The sequence below is a fragment of the Falco biarmicus genome, chromosome 6 (genome assembly GCF_023638135.1).
Source record: "Falco biarmicus isolate bFalBia1 chromosome 6, bFalBia1.pri, whole genome shotgun sequence".
NCBI lineage: Eukaryota > Metazoa > Chordata > Aves > Falconiformes > Falconidae > Falco > Falco biarmicus.
In genome coordinates, this window is record NC_079293.1 from 7418670 (window position 1) to 7439264 (window position 20595).

Consider the following 20595-nt stretch of genomic DNA (forward strand, 5'->3'; position numbering starts at 1 on the left):
GCTTTGTTTGTTATATTAAACTCCGTTGCAGTATGTATTTTAGACAGTATGTATTATTAGAAGGGTAATATAGCAGTACTGCCTTAGAGGAAACCCACAGAAAAGAAACAAGCAGCATGTTCCTAAGATGTTACATATCTCAATCCATAACAAGAATCATAGAATCATTTAGGTTGGAAAAGATCTTTAATTCCTGGGTCCAACCGTTAACCTAGCAATGCCAAGTCCACCACTCAACCACGTCCCTAAGTGCCCCACCTACTCATCTTTTAAATACCTCCAGGGATGGTGACTCCACCACTTCCAAGGGCAGCCTGTTCCAATGCTTGACAACTTTTGGTGAAAACATTTTTCCTAATATCCAATATAAGCCTCCCCTGGCACAACTTGAGGCCATTTCCTCCTGTCATATCACTTGTTACTTGGAGCAGAGACCAACATATAACACTAAGGCTACTTCAAGTCAATTACGTTTCAATAACAGGAACAACTAACGGTTAAATTAATCTTCTACCATACTTTTCCATTTCAATTAATACGACTGGATGAAATTGAATACCACCTATCAAAACAAATAAAATATCTACTTATAAGCATTTAACGAAAAGTCACAGGAAAAAAAACACAAATCAAGCATATCACCTCATTAACATATCTATCCTTACCTTTCATAATACTCTGACCCCTCTTCTAACCCAGGCAGAATCCCAGTTAACAGTCCTTGCAGTCCTGGTTTCAAAGTTTTCCCCAAAGGGAGATAATAAATCTCATACAGACTCAACAATGTTGGCTTGACAGACATAGCAGCATTGGCAAGGAGTGGAAATAATCCAGAACTGTGAAAAATAAAATTTATGGTTTTTTAGGAAGCTTCTCATGTGAGATAACTACAGGCATGTCCAATGTAGTTATAAGTATCAGGTTTTTATCTTAGAATTTTGCAGAGTCATAGACCACTACACAATATGACTGCCTCTCAGACTGGCAGGTTGGCATGCCAAGGTTAATATTACGAGCTTTATTAGTATTGTGACAGCAAGCACTGAAGGCCCAGAGATGACTTTCACCAATAAAACAAATATGATAAACCAGAAGCACCTCTGCAAGACAAAATGTTAATGTTGCCCATGCTGAACTACATAAAAATGGAAAATGTGTTTAACAATACATTCTCTTTGCACTTACTGAGAAAAAATAAGAATGGATGAGAACATTTGAGGACAGTTAAAGAAATACTTTCCAGTAAAAAAGAAAAATAATGTTTTAGTTTAGCAAGTAACCTAAAGATAACTTTTAAGGCATTTACACTGTTAGGTAGCAATAAAGTATATATTTACTTCAGAAATTCAGTCTGAAAACAGATTCTCAAACTAAAAATAAATTCACTGTTCATGATTTAGCATTTACAGGATTAAAAATATTGGAAGAATCTTTCAAGTTTACTATGAACTTAAGCTCATGAAAGTTAGAAATGTGACCAGTTAAGTTGCCTACACACTAAAAACATTTTTGCTATTGCTAATATATATCATAAATCATTACAAATAGCACCAAAAATCAAAGGTATGTGGACACAACTGCAAGTTTCAAAATCACTGATGACTCAGGTCAGAAGAGCCTCAACACATGAAGAAGAAAATGAAAGAACAGTAAAAAAGGTAAGTTTGAGACAAAGGCCTTAAAATATACAGCTACAAATTACAACAACAACAACAAAAAAGAAATCTTTGTGGATACAATGTTGTCCATGTTAGAGAGGGGGGAAAAAATCCTCCCAAAGTACCAAAGTGTTTGCAAAAACTGTATTTGCCTTTATCTATCTAGAACAACTACTGTTTTGCCATTGTCAATTGGTTTCTTTTTTTCTGCAGAAAATGTCTTTTTGTTCAGTAACCAGCACACTACTCCACAGTCTGTCTTTGTAAGGCTGTTACTCATCCTTTAAGATTTGATGTTCAGACACTGTCATTCTGCTTTCATGTAAAATACTGGAAACTTTGATAATGCCTTACTGTGAATGTCAGTCTTTTCCAAGCATCCACAACAATGGTTTATAGTTACATTACACAAGGTAGCATTTTCCACTACCCTAGAACTTAGTGTTAACAAGATATTGCAACTACTGAATCACTGAACAAGTCCAGAACAGAAGCTATGAGTTCACAGTATCTTTAAAAACATGTGAAAACAGAACTGAAACACTTCCCTCTCTCACCAAATGCAACTATAAATAAACATCTTGACAATGCAAGATAGAATACCTGATGTTAAGGCATACAATTTATTTCCAATCATTAATACACACCTTTGCTTCCTAAACAGAATTCTATTCCACTATTTCTCAAACTGACAAAATTTTAATCTCCAAGGATAAAGAACCATGTGTGACTGCATGTATACAGATATGCACACATCCCTCTATGCATTATATAATAAATAGCTTAATGTCTTGCCCACCCAACCAAAAACCTATTGGAAGTTTAGGAATCATTTTATTTTCACTACACTTTTCAAGGCTATCCTTCCTTTTCATTGTCACTAGTTCTAGAGACTGACAGCGAGAAAAATTTTGTACTTGCCCCCCATTCTAATAAAAAAGACAATCTTTCTGTTCTGTTGATTTGATAGCTTGGAAAAGAAAGCTTCTTGCAATAAAATACACTCAAATTCTTTTCCAATCTACTTAAAAAGTAGAAAAATATAATGCGAATACATTGAAATAACCATTAACACTTCAATTACTGAACATACATACACAAAGTTTTGTTAATTTCAATGAATAAAGAATAAATTCCAGGTTTTCTAGCACTAAAGTTGGTTTCTAACAAAAGTTCAGGTGATCTGTTTATCTTCTGATATACAATATCTGGGAGAAGAGTACTACACAATCGTCAGTAACAAGAGGGAAGAAACAGACTGTTTCTTACTATATAATAAAGCAATATTATTAATATAAAATGTAGGAAACCAAAAGCATCTCAACTATGCATTTGGAATGGTGTTGTTTAAACCACTGTACCTGTAGAGGAAAAGATCTTTGGCCAAACGCTTGGGTCCAATGATTTTGAAAATGATCTCGTATGTTTCAAGTGCCTTTCGATGAACTCCTCCTGGCAAAGCTGGATGAAGACATTGTGCTAAGCGCTTGCCTATAGTAAGTTTTTTCGGTACCACCTGGTATTTTGCATTGTTCTGTAGTACCTGATAAATCAACGTGTTAAGAAAAACAGCACAACACAAGTTAAACATCAAATGCACGTTTTATACATGAGATCTTTAACATGGTCAGTAAGTCACAACACAGACCTAGGTTACAACACAAGAAAAACCCTCAGTTTTTAAGAGGTACTGTGGAGCTTTTTCTTTGCAATGCCTTTCACTTGTACACTCGCTATAGATGGAATTGCGAAGGCATTCAAAACTTCACTTGCAATCATCTCCTTACTTACAGCTTGTCCATTTCATTTTACTCATCCTGTTAAGGATAAAAATTACTATCTCTGTTAAAATCAACTGCCAGCATCCCAAAGAGGACTATTAAACTGTGGGTGGCGAGTCTGGGATAACTTTAAGAAACTGTTATGGAGCAGACAACATACAAAACTTTACCACTGCCTGAAACTATATAATCACTTCAGAACTGGACACAGAATTGCATTTACATCTTCAGATTTTTCTTTCCCAGTACCATAGCCTTCACTATGTATACACATGCAGCAAGTATTACCACAATCAGTGAAACTGAAACAAATGGGAGTTTACACAAAGAAATTATGCCACTGGCATTGCCCACTTTACCGTCATTCTTGATTTTCCTCGTTTAAAGGGTAGAATTTAAATGCATCAGATCCGTGACTTTCTATGCTAAATTCTGCAAAACTTCATATTGGGGAGTGTGTGTGTAAAGGGAACTCGATGGAGATCCCTAGAAATATACAGGACTGATTAGAACATGATTTTTTTTATGGATATCAGGATCGGTATTCATTTGTAAACTGCTATTAAAGATCATGATGATATTACACATTCAGCTTATTAACTGTTAAAACAAATCAGAACAATAACATTCTCTGGTCAGTGAATGATTTCAGCCCATCTTGTAACTTGTGCTTTGTAAAAATATTTATGAATATAAACGTGATATATATTGTGATATTATGAATATAAATATGATATTTATACCAGCTATTTTTCACACTACTTCAGAAACACTGAATGACTTTAGAATTAAATGTTTGTAATGAAAAAGATGTTGCATTTATTTCCCCTAGAAATGTAAATAACTTTTCCTTTTACTTACAATTATAAAGGGTTCAACTGTAAGTCTTAGAAAAGCATTTGTTTGATTTGTTTGCTCCTTGCATACAGGCAATATTTGGCTCAGACTGCTAGAATATTTGCAAGAATATTAGACCGCTAGAACCTTGCACTTCTGCATTTTTACACCAATACCCTTTGCCAGGTCCTGAATCTTAAGAGACCTGTCAGGCATACCTTGTTCAGCTTTCCAAGTGCCGATATTAAATCTGCCCATTCACTGGAATATTCAAAGTTCTTCAGTGCTTTGTCAACAGCTGCTACATAGTTTCTGTACTTGGAATCAGTCAGTAGCTCCAGCTCCTCCGTGTTCATCCTCCCACGGTGTCCCACTAGAGAGTAGCTTGCAATTCATGTACAGGCATTACCTGTTCAAAATAAAAAATAAAACCCCCTGAAACCATTGTTTCCAGATACAGATTCTTAAAATACTTTTCTATAAAGAGCACTACATTTTCCTCAAAGGCATTACAAAATATCAAACTGAAATTAGTTTACAGCAATTTCTAAACAAAAGCTAACATATTGCACACAAATATTTAACACATGTCTAAAAGAGTATATTTGCAATCTAGTTCTGTTTAAGAAAAAACAAAAACAAACCACAACCCAACACCACACAAAACAAACAAAAACCCCTAGGAAATTAATGTTCTGCCCCTCCCAAAAAGCTTTTTATTCTAAACAATGCAACAAAGGGATTCATTTTTTTTTCCTCACCTCTGGGTCCATCACCAGAAAAACCCACCCTTCCACAAATCAGCCCTTCTGAAAACAGAGAATATTGATCTTACTGAATCACTTCCAGGCAAAAGACAAGAATGAAGGACACATACAATAGTCACACATTATTCAGTAGTACTGTCATGCATCAACACTTGCTTTTACAAGACCTAGAATTCTAATTCAGTGATGCAACTCTACTTTGTTTTTATATTCTCATCATCAATGCACAACAAAAGTATATGTTTACTATTGTTCTGTAATCAGAGGCTTTTGCAATTTACTCTCTACATTTTCATCACATGGTAGTTTACACAGAGCAATTAAGGTATTCTAGTTCCAGAAACACCACCTCATACGTTTATAGGCCACACACTATTTATTTCATGAAATTCAATCACTATTAAAAAGAAATATGACTTTAAAGCTACTTTAACCCCAAACAATTACAACTCATAACGGGAAATTCTATTGTAGCATGTTTGTGAAAAGGGCAGGTTTTGTGCCCCTTTTAATTGGGGTCTTTTGGGAGCTGTCTCTGATACTCAGCTTCAGAAGAAACCTCATACCCAGCAGATGCTGATCTCTTCTGTCTTAATTAAAGGGAAATGGGAAGAAAATTGCATGCAGAAGCACAGGCTGAAGCATGGTAGACCAAAACCCACAAACAAACCACAGAACAGGTATAAAGAAGCTGTATTCATCAGACTGTCTACTAGGTATGATAAACAGAGTCATGCTGAAAACAGCAGCTTCAGTGAGCCCTTTCAGAAAGGACTGGAGAAAATGCCTCATTGGCCCCTATTCCCAGTAAGCAGCAATATGACAAAATAGCAGGACTCTGAAATGAAAAATCCCTGTGAAATAATAGAGCAGAAGAATTAACAGAAATAAGAAGTGACATTCTGATTTCTGGTGGTTCTAAAGTTGATGGAGACAATAAAAACACTCATCTTTAAATTCTACTTCGGAAGAAGTTTAAGTGTTTTTAGACCAATCAGAAAACTCAATTCAATTTGTAATACTTCATGTAATAAACACACTCCAGTTGTGCAAGATGCATCAAAAACATATGATAAAAGGCAGCAAAGTGTTTATATGATCAATTTAAAATGTTTTATATGGAGACATAAAAATTTTCATTTGATTTGTACTACAACTATCCCTCCCTTTAGTGTTCCCCTCAAAATGGTTATGAAGCTGCTATTTAATAACTTTGTCGACAGTTCTCATAAGGAGTTACCACTGAATGAACAACATAAAAGCCTAGGTAGGACTGGTTAGCTACCTGAAAGCCAACTCCTTGCCATGTTCTTGAAACAACCCTCAAACCTACCAACTATGTCACTACTAGTACTGTCACCTTTTCAGTACTCCACAAGGTAAAATGAAAAAAGCTATACTCCAGCATCTCCACATTAAGACAGTAGTAAACCAGGCTCAAAATTTCATGACTGTGATCTCGTCATTTATCGCAAAGTACCCTGGCAGATATTTGCTCCCTTCCTTGTGTTCCTTTAATTAACAGGTGCTTCTGAAGATAAGCTTTAATTCTCCCAAACTTGCTTTTGTTTTAAGTGCTAGAAGAACCTTAAAAAAAAGTGTTACTTCAGTCAGAAACAGTACACTGCCACTCTGGGTTGCAGAGAGGGACCTTTGAGAACCCTCTCACCCTAACCTTTCACGCAGAAGCACATATACAGTGCCAGACAAGCCCCTCTTCTGTTGTCATCACATTTATCTTTTCTTCTACAGAACAACAAAAATTCCACATTAACAATTTCTTTATCCTTGTTACTATCTTTCTCCTTATATTGCTCGCCTCCTGGTTTCTCAGCACTGTAAGGGAAGTTGCAAGAAAAGAAAAAGAAGGGACAGGCAAAAGGAAGAAAAAGAACTGGGACAGCAGAAGTGAATAAAAAGGCCAAGAATTACAAACCTTTTGCACTCCTGATTCTAACTGCAGACTAATAATGACAGATTGTCTCCAAGGCAGGACAGAAATGCAAACCATTACTTCAAAAACATATCCTGAGTGCCAAACTGACAGATTTCACAATACCCCACTGGTGTAAAGCACTTACATCTTACTTTTTATCTAAAAAAACTATTTCATGTTGGTTTATTTTATAATAACTATCTTTCTTTGGATTAAGTCCAGAAAAAGATCAGGTTTGCTTTGAAAAAGCTGTAGAATGCCAAGAGATTTCTCAAAGAGACAGATGCACAACTGCCAACGTCTGAACTCCAAAAGTAAAATAAAGTATTAACACTAAAAAAGAAGAAAGGACCAACATACAAAACCAGCACAACTCTCATTTTTCAGGCACAAAGGATGGAGAAAGAACTTGACACAGCAAATAATGCTTTCTGAGTGAAGAAAGCATCAACATTCTTTTTTTATCCACACAAGAGTGCAAAAGGTTTGTAATAAAGCATAAATGTAACCGCTTCTGGCTGAGTGGAAAACAGGGCTCTGTCTTCCTCAAGTGCTTGAAAAACCTGAAAGTTGAGAGTGGACTGATTCAGGATTATCAAAGGTTAGACAAAATCAGCAGGAACATGGGGTTAAACAGGCAGCTTTTTTTCAGACTTGCTAACTGATCATAATATTCATTTTAGAAACATAAAACAACTTTGACTGAATAACCTATACTTTTAGACAAGTCTATTGCACACAGCTTATACTAATGCATTTACTTTAGTCATGTAATTGACGTTTACATTTATCCATATGTTATTAGCTAATTTTGTAATTTTGAAGTTTTGTATAGAGAAGAAAAAAACACTGTTTTCTTACTACTCTATGGTTATGGTCTCATTTTTCTTTCTTAAAAAGAAAAGGGTTTATATAGTTCAAGGTTACAGGGAGAGAAAGAATTTTTCCCACAATAAAGAGCCTCTATTTTAAACAATATATCTTCCAAGCCATATCAGTAGCCATAATAAGTCCTGGATGCAGAGAAGATACTATGTAAATCTTATGTATTATTTTTATAAACTTGGCACTATTTGTAGTCCAAGACCACTGAAACTACAGGAATATCCATTTTTATTAGCTCTCGTGTAAAACTATACTTGTCCTACAAGATTTACTTTTTGCTTAGCCTGAAGATACTCCAAAGTAATATTTTCTTATTTCTGTCATGCATTCTTACTGATACTTTTCTGTTCTCTTCATCGAAAATAAAACCGCAGATCTAAGAATACTTAATTTTACAGCACTGGTATTTCAATACAATGTTAAAGCTTAGTAATGTCTACCTCCTTGTAAGTATCACACCCTTAACCTTTCAGAATTTACTACTTTTAAAAATGAGATAAATAATAAAATTCAATAGACTAAAATCATTGAAAAATAGCAGTTTCTGCCACACCATCAAACATCCCAAAGCATAAAACTTTTATCTTGCCATTCTACAATCACCATTTAGCATTAGGGCCGACTTCCCTTTTAATGGTCTTTATTTATCGTTTTGAACAAGGTATTAAGAGCACCATTCTTTTGCTTTTGCTGGTTCCCCCCTTTTGGCATTCCTAATGAGATCTGACAAGCTTCTCAGACTGAAGATTCAGTCACTCTCATGAGTTTGGACATAGGTAATCACTGACCTGTTAGATGGCCATACCTCCTCCTAATGGATGACAAAAAGTAAAAGGGGGTGTCTGAGCAGAAGACTTATTATCCATGAGAAGAAAACTACCTAAGCAGTGCTATACACTTTCAAACTATTTCATAAAACCACCTTTAAATCATAAGTGATTGCAGAAGTAGGTCTTGACACTTAATACCTTCTACTTCACCTTCTTGTGGGGATTAAAAACCAGACACTGCACAATTCTGTATATTCCTAGATGTCTGTAGTCTTTGAGCATGACTTTGACAAGGAAAGCAGTTACCTGGGGCTGTGGATCTCCTTTTGCTGGGAGTTGTGCATAGTGTGTTTACAGACCAGCCTTCGGTTCCTTTCATCAGTGAGGGAGTCCTGGTTTTCCTCTGAGTCGTATTAAGATGATACTGCTACAGCTGTGTTTTCCACAGCAAGTGCTCATCCTTCACAGCTCGCATGCCTAACAGCCTTCTGCCTCACATCAACAAACTACTAACCTGTTTAATAGGCTCTAAGTGGTTTTCACCTAAAGAAACTTGATTGAGAAGAACAGCAGCTTTATCAACATTTACTCAATAAAAGCTGCTTTCATTTAGATTCTGTCTCAATTTAATCACAATGTTCTAAGACTTCCCACTAATTCATAAAGCTCTCCAGTATCTGTTGTACCCTAAAGCTCCTCTTCAGGTTTGATTTGCTACTGTTCTGCTCTTACATTTTTCAAGCCTCACAGAACTGCTCTATTTGTCTGCTTCACACCAATCTGCAACACTGCAATGGTCACTTTGGTAGAGGTCAAGGGGCTGATCACTGTGGAGCACAAATCTGTGTATGTCATGTCACTTAAAACATTCTCAAGATTTGTCCCAAGTACTAGAAGAACCTGAGCTCATAAACTTGCTCCCTTTGAATTCCTGAGTTTCAGCTTTGCAATATTTCAAGGCTTTTTCTAAAATTGTTTACTGTTTCAAGTGTGGCTACGGGACATAAAGTAAAAGAACTAATAGATAATAAAAAAGCAGATGAGAAAAATCTAAAATTTCACAATACTGAGCTATTGCTTTTTAAGCTGTGTACACTGCCCATATACCAAGCTGGTAACTGCAGAAACACATTTTTATTTAAATAGACTTAATACAAACAGAACCCTTGTCATTTGGTAATTTGTTATGCTTTGCTTTCTCTCAGAAGCATTTAAAAGCATGAATGGCAAAATAAATACTGCAAATCCCAGGCTAGGCTCTGAAGATAAAAACCAAATGTTGGAAACATATTCTTCTATCACCAAAGATGAAGATTTTCCAATTGCAGCTAATTATTTCTAAATTGACTTTCTACAGAGTCCTCATCTCAGACTGTTTTAAAGAGGCATCTCTAATGTCTTCTGAAAAATAAGAAGTGTTTGAGCTTCTCATTTTGGCCAATTGCTGTTCCATACAGTAATGAAAGATGCAAAATCCCCACATATTACCCAAATAAACAAAGCAAAAAAAAAAAACCCTGACTATATAATTAACTGTAATTAGCCAAGATGTCGTTAGTATCCTGCAACAGTATCAAGCACTTAATAAGATCTAATATTGTGATTTAAAATTTCCCAGTACACTTTTCCAGCCAGGCAAAATTCACAAATGGAAACAGGTTATTACATTTTTCCACAGAAAACCAACACTGCTTTAGGTGTTCAAATTCCTTTCCATGACAAAATTAAATTAAATTAGCACAACAATCTGTGTGTTACCCACACTGGCAATCACTGCTAAATCAACACAAGATGTTTTCCTGAGAGTGATTCTCATCGAACAAGAATTAAATAGAGAAAACCTATGGCTTGAACTACAGAGGTCAGAGTAGGCACCCAACTGGATGAGCTCCCTCCTTCTGGTTTTAGAATCTGCAAAACATGTTAATTATTTGTGTTTATTATTACACAAAAACCAAATTGTCAGTAAAAAGAAACTAAGTACACTTCCTCTGCAGGTACAGGAAGTCACAAAAGAAAGATGACTGGAATAAAACTCTAAATCTACCACTGAACATAGACTAATGGAAATACATAAGGTATGTGAAATGTTCTTTCTTCTATTGCTTTTTTATGGTATTTCGAAGCCTGACATACCAGACATGAGTTCAGAAAGAACAAGTAACAAGCTTAAAAATTCATAAGCAATCTACAAGAAGCCTTCTTAGTAATCAACTTCTCTGTTCACTGTTTAAGAAAACAAATTTGTAATTATGAACAATCTCCAAGTGAATGTATTTGCTATAGAACATATTTTTTCAGAAGTAAGTATCAAATCATGTCTATCTGTTTATCAGAGGGAGAAGAAAGTGACCAAAGACATCTTACTTTTGTTGGTAAATACAAGTCTCTTTCAATTGCCTCTTAAAAACAAAGTTAGAGTGGCATTTTAACCTCTCTACTCACTTCTATTTTATTGCAGCTATTCAATATATTGCAGGTGAACTGCAAAACAGTTTGATATACCAGACTGAAATTTTGATTCCAGACCCACCAACAGAACACTACTGATCCCTTCTCTTCCAGCCCTTGTGCACTCTTGCCTACATGCTACTCTGGATCTTCTTACCATTTGTGGCAAAGTATGAAGAGAAAAGCTGCCCTGTTCACTACAGGGATCTCCAAGTGCTGCTGTAATAAAGCAATAAAAGGTTTCCTCTGTTAAAATAAACTTTGACTTAATGCCAAATAAGTATTTTAACCACATCTAATAGTTAAAAATTAATTCCAGAAAATATGAATAAAGCAAAATAAATAGATATTAGCCAATGAAAGCATTGTAGTGGCATACAACAGATGCTCCAGTGACAATGTGATATGTTGTCTGTATATATATGCATGACAGCATAACATCGACTGTCTTCCACAGTTAAGTCCTCTTGCACTACATAAACACTGGAATCTTAAATGTTCTACTTTTAAAATACCACATCCTTCTTGAGATCAAATCAAACATTCAGATTTCACAGATCTGAACTTCCATCACTCAGTAAATGAAAGGCGATGATTTGCATCTTCTTGATTATAATTCAGGTCAACCATGAACTGAAAATATTTTCTTCTTCCTAAAATATTATTTTCCCATGGTTTTTTCCTTTCTAGCAAAAAAAGGATTCCTGAATTATCTATCTACTATAACTTAATCAGCATGCATTTTACATCTAAAATGAACAAAACTACAGACATCCATGCTTATTTTAAATATGCAAAATATCTAATGTCTTTTAGAAAAAGAGATGACTTAGAAAAAATGATGATTAAGTCAGAATAACACAACATAGAGAGAAATGGGGAAATTCTTCCTTGAATTTGTAGTTATCCTTCAATGCTCACTTACTTCGTCCCCTTCTCCCCCTTGTTGACCACTGTATTTCAACAACTAATATTTCAACCTAGATCTAGAACTGATCGCCGTTTACCTCTTATTCAATTACACGTTTGAAGGAGAGAGAAAAACAAAAAGAATACCTAGAATTTAACCTGCACTTTTTTGACATGTTTGCAGAAGGTTTCCTCCTTAAACTTCATTTCATCTCAGTTCAGAGCTACCATCTTTATAGCCAATTTAAATTACAGCAGCAATGCATCCATCAAAGAAATGTAAACAACTGGGGTAAAGGCATTTTTTTCAATAATCTTCATTTCAGTCTCCAGGCTGACATCCCAACAATCCCAAATGCAGAATATGACATTTAAGATTTTTATATTTTTTTAAATACGTGAAAAATGTAACCTCCTGGAGTCAATAAGTCACCTTGACAATGCAGAGCCTAACAGAAACACAAAATCCTTACTCAGAAATTAACTATAACATTGTATATATTGTATCACATACTGTTCCCTGGAGCAAAACAGACTGTTGCCCTGCTGAATAAGGTAAGCTTGCACCTGGGTTGGTAGGGCCTTTTTCAGTTATGCACAATGAAACAGGCAACATAGCACAGTTACCAGTTGCCCCACCTCCATAAAAAGATCCTAAGACTGCATACTAGAAATAAGGCTGCTTGAATAACTCCAAACAGAATATGGAAGGTATTTATCTGACATAGCTAAATCCACAGTAAGCACACAAGTTTGGTGGGTTGGAAAAATCATTACCAAAGAGAAAATGAGTATGTTCCATGTCAGTGCAACTGCACCTTCCCCATGGCTCTGGTGCCACCTGTCAGCACGGTGAGCTTTGTGCTTTTCCTGTCCACAGTGGAACTGTCCAAGTCTCACAGGCTTGACTAGGCTTTGGGGCTACTGTCCTCTCTGTTGAGGAATGACAGATAAGTAAGTACATAATTTCAAATAGTTACATTCTCTCCACCTGTCTGAGCACAATAACAAGACAAGTTTCCTGAAATAAACTACAGGTTATTTTCACTTTTACATTTCAACCTCATACCTTCAAACGGTTACTATACCCTCCCTGAAAAGAATTCCTTTTTAACTAGCCAGCTCTTCTGATCTTTAACAAGCATTTACTGATGGAAAACTTATCTTGAGGTATTCTTTTTCTTCTTGCTTATTTTTTACTGTCAACATGTTTGTTAAACAAACAAACATGCAAGCTATAGCAAACTTAACAATTAAGAAAATCTCTAACCAGTAGTACTACGTTTAAAACAACCTATAGTACAAATCAAAGTTTAAAGGAGAGTTTGCCAACTTCCGGATTCTTTTCGGCTTGGTAGACAAAAACAGGACCTATATCAGTTTCACTGTCTTACACAAATGCCTGCAGCACTCTACTGAGAGAGGAGCCTTGCTTGCAGGGTAACACTGTGCCTTCACATTGTGACATCTCTTTAAATATTCCAGTACACAGTTTAACACAGAATCTACCAACTTAACGCAAAAAATAAAAATAAATGGTGACTTGATCATTTATACTTTTATTATTTTTCTACAATAACTTTAACACTGAAAATTTAGATTAACCTTTTATTCATCCATACCCATTGCTGTGATAATATGTAGCTTCAAAAGAGTTTAATGTTCTCTCTCCAAACAACCCTGATACTTCTTTTCACAAAAACATGTCAGAAGTTTTCATATCCTTATCATCACCTTACTCAGGTAAGCATTTAATACAATGCATTTGGGCAACACTTTGTCCAACTTCCTTTGTTATTATACCCTAGGGTCCTAAGATATTGCTGGTTGAAATTTAAAATTAATTAATTAATTAATATCATTTTATTCTGATTTTAATGTATATGCATTATCTAAATTGTGGTCATATTCTGCAATGCATCCAATTTCACATATTCTGCAGAGATTTCAAAGGAATTTATAAAGCAGAATCATTTTCTGACTGTTTAGAAAACGGTGGCTGGACCAAAACTTGTTCACACTCCTTATCCTCAGAAGTAAGCCAGAAAAAAACATAAACATAAAGTTAAATCCCCTTTCATTTTTGCAAGTGATCCTAGAAACCAAATTCAGCAAAGCACCATTGCTCAGCTTTATATAATTTTTTATGCTTATATTGAAGTACAAGTTTCTGATAAAAATAGGGATGTGATGACTAGTGAAATCATTTACTGAGTCTCTTTGGTGCTTTCTTCGCATTTCTTGTTTCAGTTACTGGGATGAAATTGTTCATCCTGCAGTGTTTCTTCTCCCCAAGCTCTCAGAGGGAAATGCAACACTTACTGTTTCTATTTATCATTCAACTTCTTTTCAGCTACAAGTCAGGGCAACATGATTATTAATCTGAAAGACAACTTATGTGCATACCAATAAATTACTTCCATTTTTCCATTTCACGCTTTAGGAGGTATCATTTAGTTTAATCTCTTTTCTATCTCCTATTTTTCTCAACAACTTCCAAAATAGTTTTTTTTTTTTTTTTACAACATGCTTCATACCTCTTCTTGGTTCTCTTCTACACACTACATATTGAATACAATGTAAACACCAAAATAAAAAAGAAAAAAAGTAGAACAGTGACAAGCATTTTCAGTCAGCCCAGCTAAGCAATCATTCCCAGCTAGGCAAGAATACACTAAAGGTGGACTGCAGTAACTCCAGTCAAGCAAACTAAGCCAGCAGAGAGCAGGTGGAAGCATCCTCCCCTTATTCAAATGGAGAACAATGGCAGAAGAATATAGGCTGAGCCCACCAGACCGTCTGCATTCTTACCCCTGTAGCTTGCTGTGCCCGTGATGAGTATTTCCAGTGGTCAGTGTACCAGTATTTTTGCACTACTGGTATAAAAATGGCCTAACTTGTGAACATAACTATCCACTCGAATGCACAGCCATTCCAGTAACTGAAGACATAGGATAACTTGTCTTAGCAAGATGTTGTTTAGACATCCACTGTCACAGGTGCTACCAACAAGCCCGGAAAGTGAGACATTCAGTAAGTTCGAAATTCAGTCTCTGCTTCCCCATCTGTCATATACAGGTTGCTTAGATTCCAGAAGTGCCTATTCTCATTTCAGTTAAAACAAACCTGGGAATTATACTGCTAACGTTCTGACTGCTTTCAGACTGACATTCCTCCACATGACATTCCTCCATGTCATATTAAAAATGACTATACATTTTGGATAACCACAATATTTAGACATCACACTACTATTAGACCTGCAAATGGTCTACTGTATTTCAGCCTGGTTTTGAAGTTACCAATATTTAAAAAAAAAGAAAAAAAAAAAACAAACCAAAACAAAACAACAACAAAAAAAAAAAACCAACAAAGAAGCAAATCTGACAGCCAGACCAGCCTAAGTATGTAACACAGATAGACCAAGGCTTGGCAACAAAAACGAAAGACCATGATCTTCAACCTTATATTATGCCCTCTTCTTACCTGCAAGCATCTAGCCCACTACCGTTTAGATAGAGCCTTCCCATTCCTATAATTGGAATTCAGGTATCACATTACGCTGTTAACCTGAGAGCCGTAACAATTCACCATTACTGCATATAGAAAGAAGATCCCGTAGTGAAAGGGTCCTTGCTAATCAGCAATGAAAAAACAAGGACTGAGTCACCCAGAACAAGCTCATCAAAACCTGTACCCCACAGCCAGCATATTTTAGGATACTTAAAGAGATAAACTGTTTAGGCTTTTCTGGTTATTATTACAGGTATGCAAATGCTATTTCTAAAAAACATTTAACACCAGAAATTCTCACGTATTTATGCTTTACAAGTGGGCGTCACAAGATTTAAGGCCACCCCTGAATCAACAGATGAAATTTAACGCTGCACTACACAAACTACAGCCATATGCCCCACGTATCCTTCCAAACATCACATGCAACAACCCAAGCAGGCAAGGCAGCCACCAGGAACCTGACCCAAAAGAGGCCCACAGCCCTCCTGCGCTCAAGGTCAAAGCAGGACTGCCGTGGCAGCCGAACGCCGAGCCTGCTCCCAGCCGGGACGAGGTCCCCGAGGAAGCCCCTCCAGAAGGGCGAAACCAGGCCCGGCCAGCAGCGCCCGCGGTAGGTGCCGGGGCGGGGAGGGGGGGGAAGGCAACCTGGGCACCCACCCGGGCCGCCGTGCGCTGCGAGGGACAGCACCGGCGAGCGCAGGGTGGCCACGGAGCGGCAGTCGCCGAGCCAGGTGCCACAGGCTAATTGACGCAGGGCAATTAACAGGCTAACCGCTCTCCCCAGGTCCTCGGTACCTGTCCCCCGCCCCCACAGCCAGCCCGGGCCCGGTTCGGCCCTCGCCCTCCTCGGCGGTGCCCGCGGCCCGGCACGGGCAGGGGAGGGGAGGGGAGGGGACAGGGCCGGCTCGGCTCCCGGCACGGACCCCGCTCGGCTGCGGCGCCCTCCCCAACACAGGCGCGGCGCCGGGGAGGGAGGAGGGGAGCGGCGGCCGCCAGGCCCCGCAGCCTACCCGCGGCGGGGGGAGGCGGAGGAGGGAGAGGAGGGGTCGTCGGGGCGATCGGCGTTACCTGAGCGACCCGAGCCGGAAGCGCCCGACCGCCACCGTCACCCCCGCACCGCCCTGACAGCTCCCGGCATGCACTGCGGCGCGCCTCGCCCGCCCCGCGCCGCCGCTCCGCGCCCCCTGGCGGGCCGCGGCCGGAAAGGCGCAGCGGGCGGGAGGCGCGCTCCTGCGCCGGGCGGGGGTGTGCGGCTGCGGGAGCGCGCAGCGCCCGGCGGGGCCGCCCTCCGCCGGTAGCGGGAGGCAGCGGGGGCCCGGCGCGGGAGGCGGCTGCGCGGCCTCACCTGCGCGTTGTGCGGAGCGAGAGGCGGCGCTGCGTGCGGGCCGCGGGCGGCCGTCACCTGGGCCTCGCTGCTGCTGGTTGCGTCGCGGCACACGCGGGAAACCGTGTCGGTGGGCACACACGCGCTGGTGCAAATAAGGGGCTTATGTGTATGTGTTTGTGTTTGGTTTGCCTCATACATAGTTCACCGAATACAGCGCAGGTAAAAGCAGGATGCAAGTGGAACTTTAGAAAATACTATTGTGTTTGTAGTGGTTGTATTCAGATTTTTTCTAAACCTTGCGGTTAGTATGCTGGAGGCCTTGTTACACAGAAAGGTGTGTGAAGTGCGCATGTGGACAACGGTGAAAGGAATTTTTTACTGCAAGAGGGATTTTCAAGCGGCCGGTTCCACGGTATGAAGGGTGCAGTTCTTGAACTGCACTCTTAGTTTCAAAGTCATCGTTACAGTTCTCAAATTTAAGCAGGCTTCATAATAACAAACAGTTATTACGGTTATAGATGACTTAAGTAACTGCAAAAAAAAAAAGTGCATTCGGTTTATATAATACATCTTGCAGACTTTGAAAGACGAGTAAATGTTTCTAAAATACTGCTGGGGGAAAATCTCATAATATTTTTTAATCTTCTGCTCAGTGACTTATGTTAACAGCCAGCATTACAATAAAGGAAATGCAATTCCTTTGCTCATTAAATACTCCAGGATTCAGTAGATGAGAAACAGTTACTTTTTGGAAAGCTGACAATTCCCACTGGCTTTCTGAGGCATTCAATATGACTCTACAGGCTGTGTATTTCCAATTAAGATGGTGCATTTACACTTATTTTTCTTTGAAGATACTTAGAAATGCATTGGAGATTTAATTCACGACTGGAGTTGGTGGTGCTTTTGGAGCTGTTTAAAAGTGATCTTCACAGAGGTAATGGTGCTTTCAGTAACTACATGCTTTCACATGCTCCTGCACTGTGAAGGGGTTAGATTTCTAAGCTTCCCCTTTGCTGAATTTAGTAGCGGCAGTTACAACTCGGAGCTCTGAAAGAGTGCTCTGAAATTGTCTCATCAACCTTATGTGCAGTGGCAATCAAAACCACACACCACCCCCCGCCAAACATCGTGCGTTATTGGGAAGAGTATTGCGAACAAGATAAAGGTAGTTGTTTGGCTTCTGTATAAAAGGCTGGTGCAGCCTCAGGTTGATTAGTGCATCAGTTCTTGTCTGCACAACTCGAGAAGGATGTAGAGGAGTTGGGGAGGGCACAGAGCAGGGATGGTGCTGCCTCACAGCCAGAGCAGTAACAGCTGGGACTGCTCAGCATGGAGAGAGAGGAGGCGGGGGAAAGGATTGGCGGAGATGTACAAAATCACGAGAGATACAAAGTTGTTAACCAAATCCTGCCGTATGAGAATGAGGAGGCACCTCATGAAAACACTGGAAGATCATTTTTGCGACATGTAAAGAAAATGCCTTTCTGCAAAGCCAATTGTGAACTTCTAGAACATACTGCTGCCAGAGGCTGGGGACTCGGTCACTTTCCATAGGTTCAAGGACACATTATTAATATTGATGGCAAACACATTTGTAAGTGAACACTGAAGGAAATAGGCAGGCATGTACCCTTCAGCATCCCTAATGCAACAGAGGTGCAGGGGAAGTACCGGGAAGTGACCACGCTAAGGAGCAATTCCTAAATAGTGTCTCCTTTTAATGACGTTGGTGTCAAAACACGAGCTAGATGCATCACTTATGATCGGTGTACTTGCTCTGTAGGGTAATAACCTTAATTTTTGTGTAGTTATTTCATTGCAGAAATGGTGAGAAACCTATAATAGACAATTTTGAATAAATGAAGCTCACACCCTGCAAATACTTAAGATTATTCATAACTTTGTAGCCTTGTGTAAGCCTTTGTAAAATCAGGGCGCAAGGTCCTTTTACTAATAATACTAGGAGTCAATTCTCCTATAATTACATGGATTCTCTTTGATGTGTGACCTACTTGCTCAGAACAATTTAACCTGCCTTACGTACATTGGTTTGTGAAGTAATTGGAAATGAAAGCCACCATGTGGACTAAATATTTTTCCTTCTTAAAAAAGCAAACAACAAAAAAATCCCCAAACACCACCCTCAGGATGGCATGTAGATAATATAGTCTGCATCTTAGAATACTTGAGCAAATTCAAGCTTTGTAAGGAAAAATACTTGTCTGAGGCAGTTCAGCCAACTATTGTCTGCCGTATTTTTCTCGCAGAATCTAACTCTACGCCATCTACTTCTTTGGGACTCTCCTAAGGCATCTACTTGGTTTTGCCATCTCCCAGGACTAAGATTACTTCAAAGTAATCATGTCTTAGACAGTAAATTGCTATAAAATTAACATGTGCAGATCTGCCTCTGTAGCTTTGCAGATCATGTTTTCAAATAACTCTCTGCAATTGCAGAAGGTCTTGTCACTGTCATCAAATGTAAACACTTAACATTGCAAAAGACTAGGTTTTTCCAAAGCAAAAGCTTCTTTCCTTGGTGTGGTCAAATACAGACCATTGACAGCCTCTTCCATACTGTGAGGGTGGCGTGCTGGATGAAGCACGCAGTGGTGACAGTGCCCGTGAGCTAGGGGACAGTCACACAGCTGACCAAGCCAGAACTGCAGCAGCACCACCATGAGAAAGTGGTAGATAAAAAGAGTAGTGGGTGACTCCCTGCTGGGAGGGATGGAGAACCCCATCTGCCAGCCTGACTTGCTCTCTGGGTTTTATGCTTGCTAGAGGCTTGGATCGAACTTGTTGCAAGCACATTGCCAAGGCTTGCCCGTCCTTCAGCCTGCTACCCCCAACTGCTTATCTGCATGAGCGCCACTGATCCTGCCCTCTCTGTGAAAGAGCATCTTGGGTATGTGGAGCTCTTGATTGGGCTGGATCAGAGCATGCATGTCATCGTCAAAAGAGAAGCCAGTGAGGGCGGCACCTCGGTTTAGACATGTTACAGACCACCCGCTCAGGATAAGGCAGTGGATAAAGTCTTTTGATAGAACCCAATGAAGCCTGTATCTCACACTGCCTAGTTATCGTGGGGGACTGGTGCCCCTGGGAAGGATGAGCCCTGGGGACCAGTAGAGAGCAGGAGTGCCCGGCTGGGGAGCAGCTCTGCGAGGAAGGGCCTGGGGCCCTGGTGGGCTGCAAGCTGACCTGGCCCTGGCAGCAACAAGGGCCAACAGCATCCTGGTGCAGATCCAGGAGACAGATTATCTCTCGTTACTTGGGGCTTGATAGACCACATCTAGGAGACAGTGCCTGTCTTCCCCCCACGTCCCTTGCAGGGAAGGTGTCCATAAACAGCGCCAAGATGCTGGATGCCACCAGGACGGTTGGTGCTGGAGCACTGTGAGGTGAGATGGCTCCGCAGGGGGAACCTGCCACAGCCCCCAGTGCCTGCGGGGAGGTGCCCTAGAAGATGGACCCAGGCTCTCCTCACAGCGGTGGCGTGGTTAGGAGGGCAGGAGACGACGGGCAGATGTTGACACACGAAGGGGTTCACACTGGGCATTAAGAAAACCCCGTGTGACCAGCCGGGTCCTGGGGCGGCTGCCCGGGCGGACGGTGCAGGCCTCGACCTCAGGGCTCCGGGACCGGAGGGGACCGAGGCCCGACCCCGCGGAGCAGGTGGCGGGCGGCTGGCGGCCGACCCGGCGCGGTTTCCCGCCGCGGCCACCCGGACGGCGCCGGCGCCAGCGGTAGGG

General features: G+C 39.8%; 1 protein-coding gene across 10 annotated transcripts in view; it reads right to left on the reverse strand.

The window, feature by feature from the left end:
• DOP1A (DOP1 leucine zipper like protein A) overlaps positions 1 to 16677 on the reverse strand; it is a 68146-nt gene extending 51469 nt beyond the window's left edge. For 3 of the 10 annotated variants that reach the window (XM_056343874.1, XM_056343875.1, XM_056343867.1), the window contains exons 1-4: positions 16579 to 16677; positions 4495 to 4685; positions 3020 to 3201; positions 666 to 836 (exon numbers count right to left, since the gene is read on the reverse strand). In XM_056343874.1, the coding sequence (XP_056199849.1) occupies positions 666 to 836; positions 3020 to 3201; positions 4495 to 4632 (491 nt within the window). In that variant the 5' untranslated portion in view covers positions 4633 to 4685; positions 16579 to 16677. Of the gene's footprint in view, positions 1 to 665; positions 837 to 3019; positions 3202 to 4494; positions 4686 to 5037; positions 5086 to 8940; positions 8958 to 16520; positions 16543 to 16578 lie in introns of those variants that run through there. The other 7 variants (XM_056343870.1, XM_056343871.1, XM_056343872.1 and 4 more) reach the window with 4 other exon arrangements.
• Positions 16678 to 20595: the final 3918 nt, after the last annotated feature.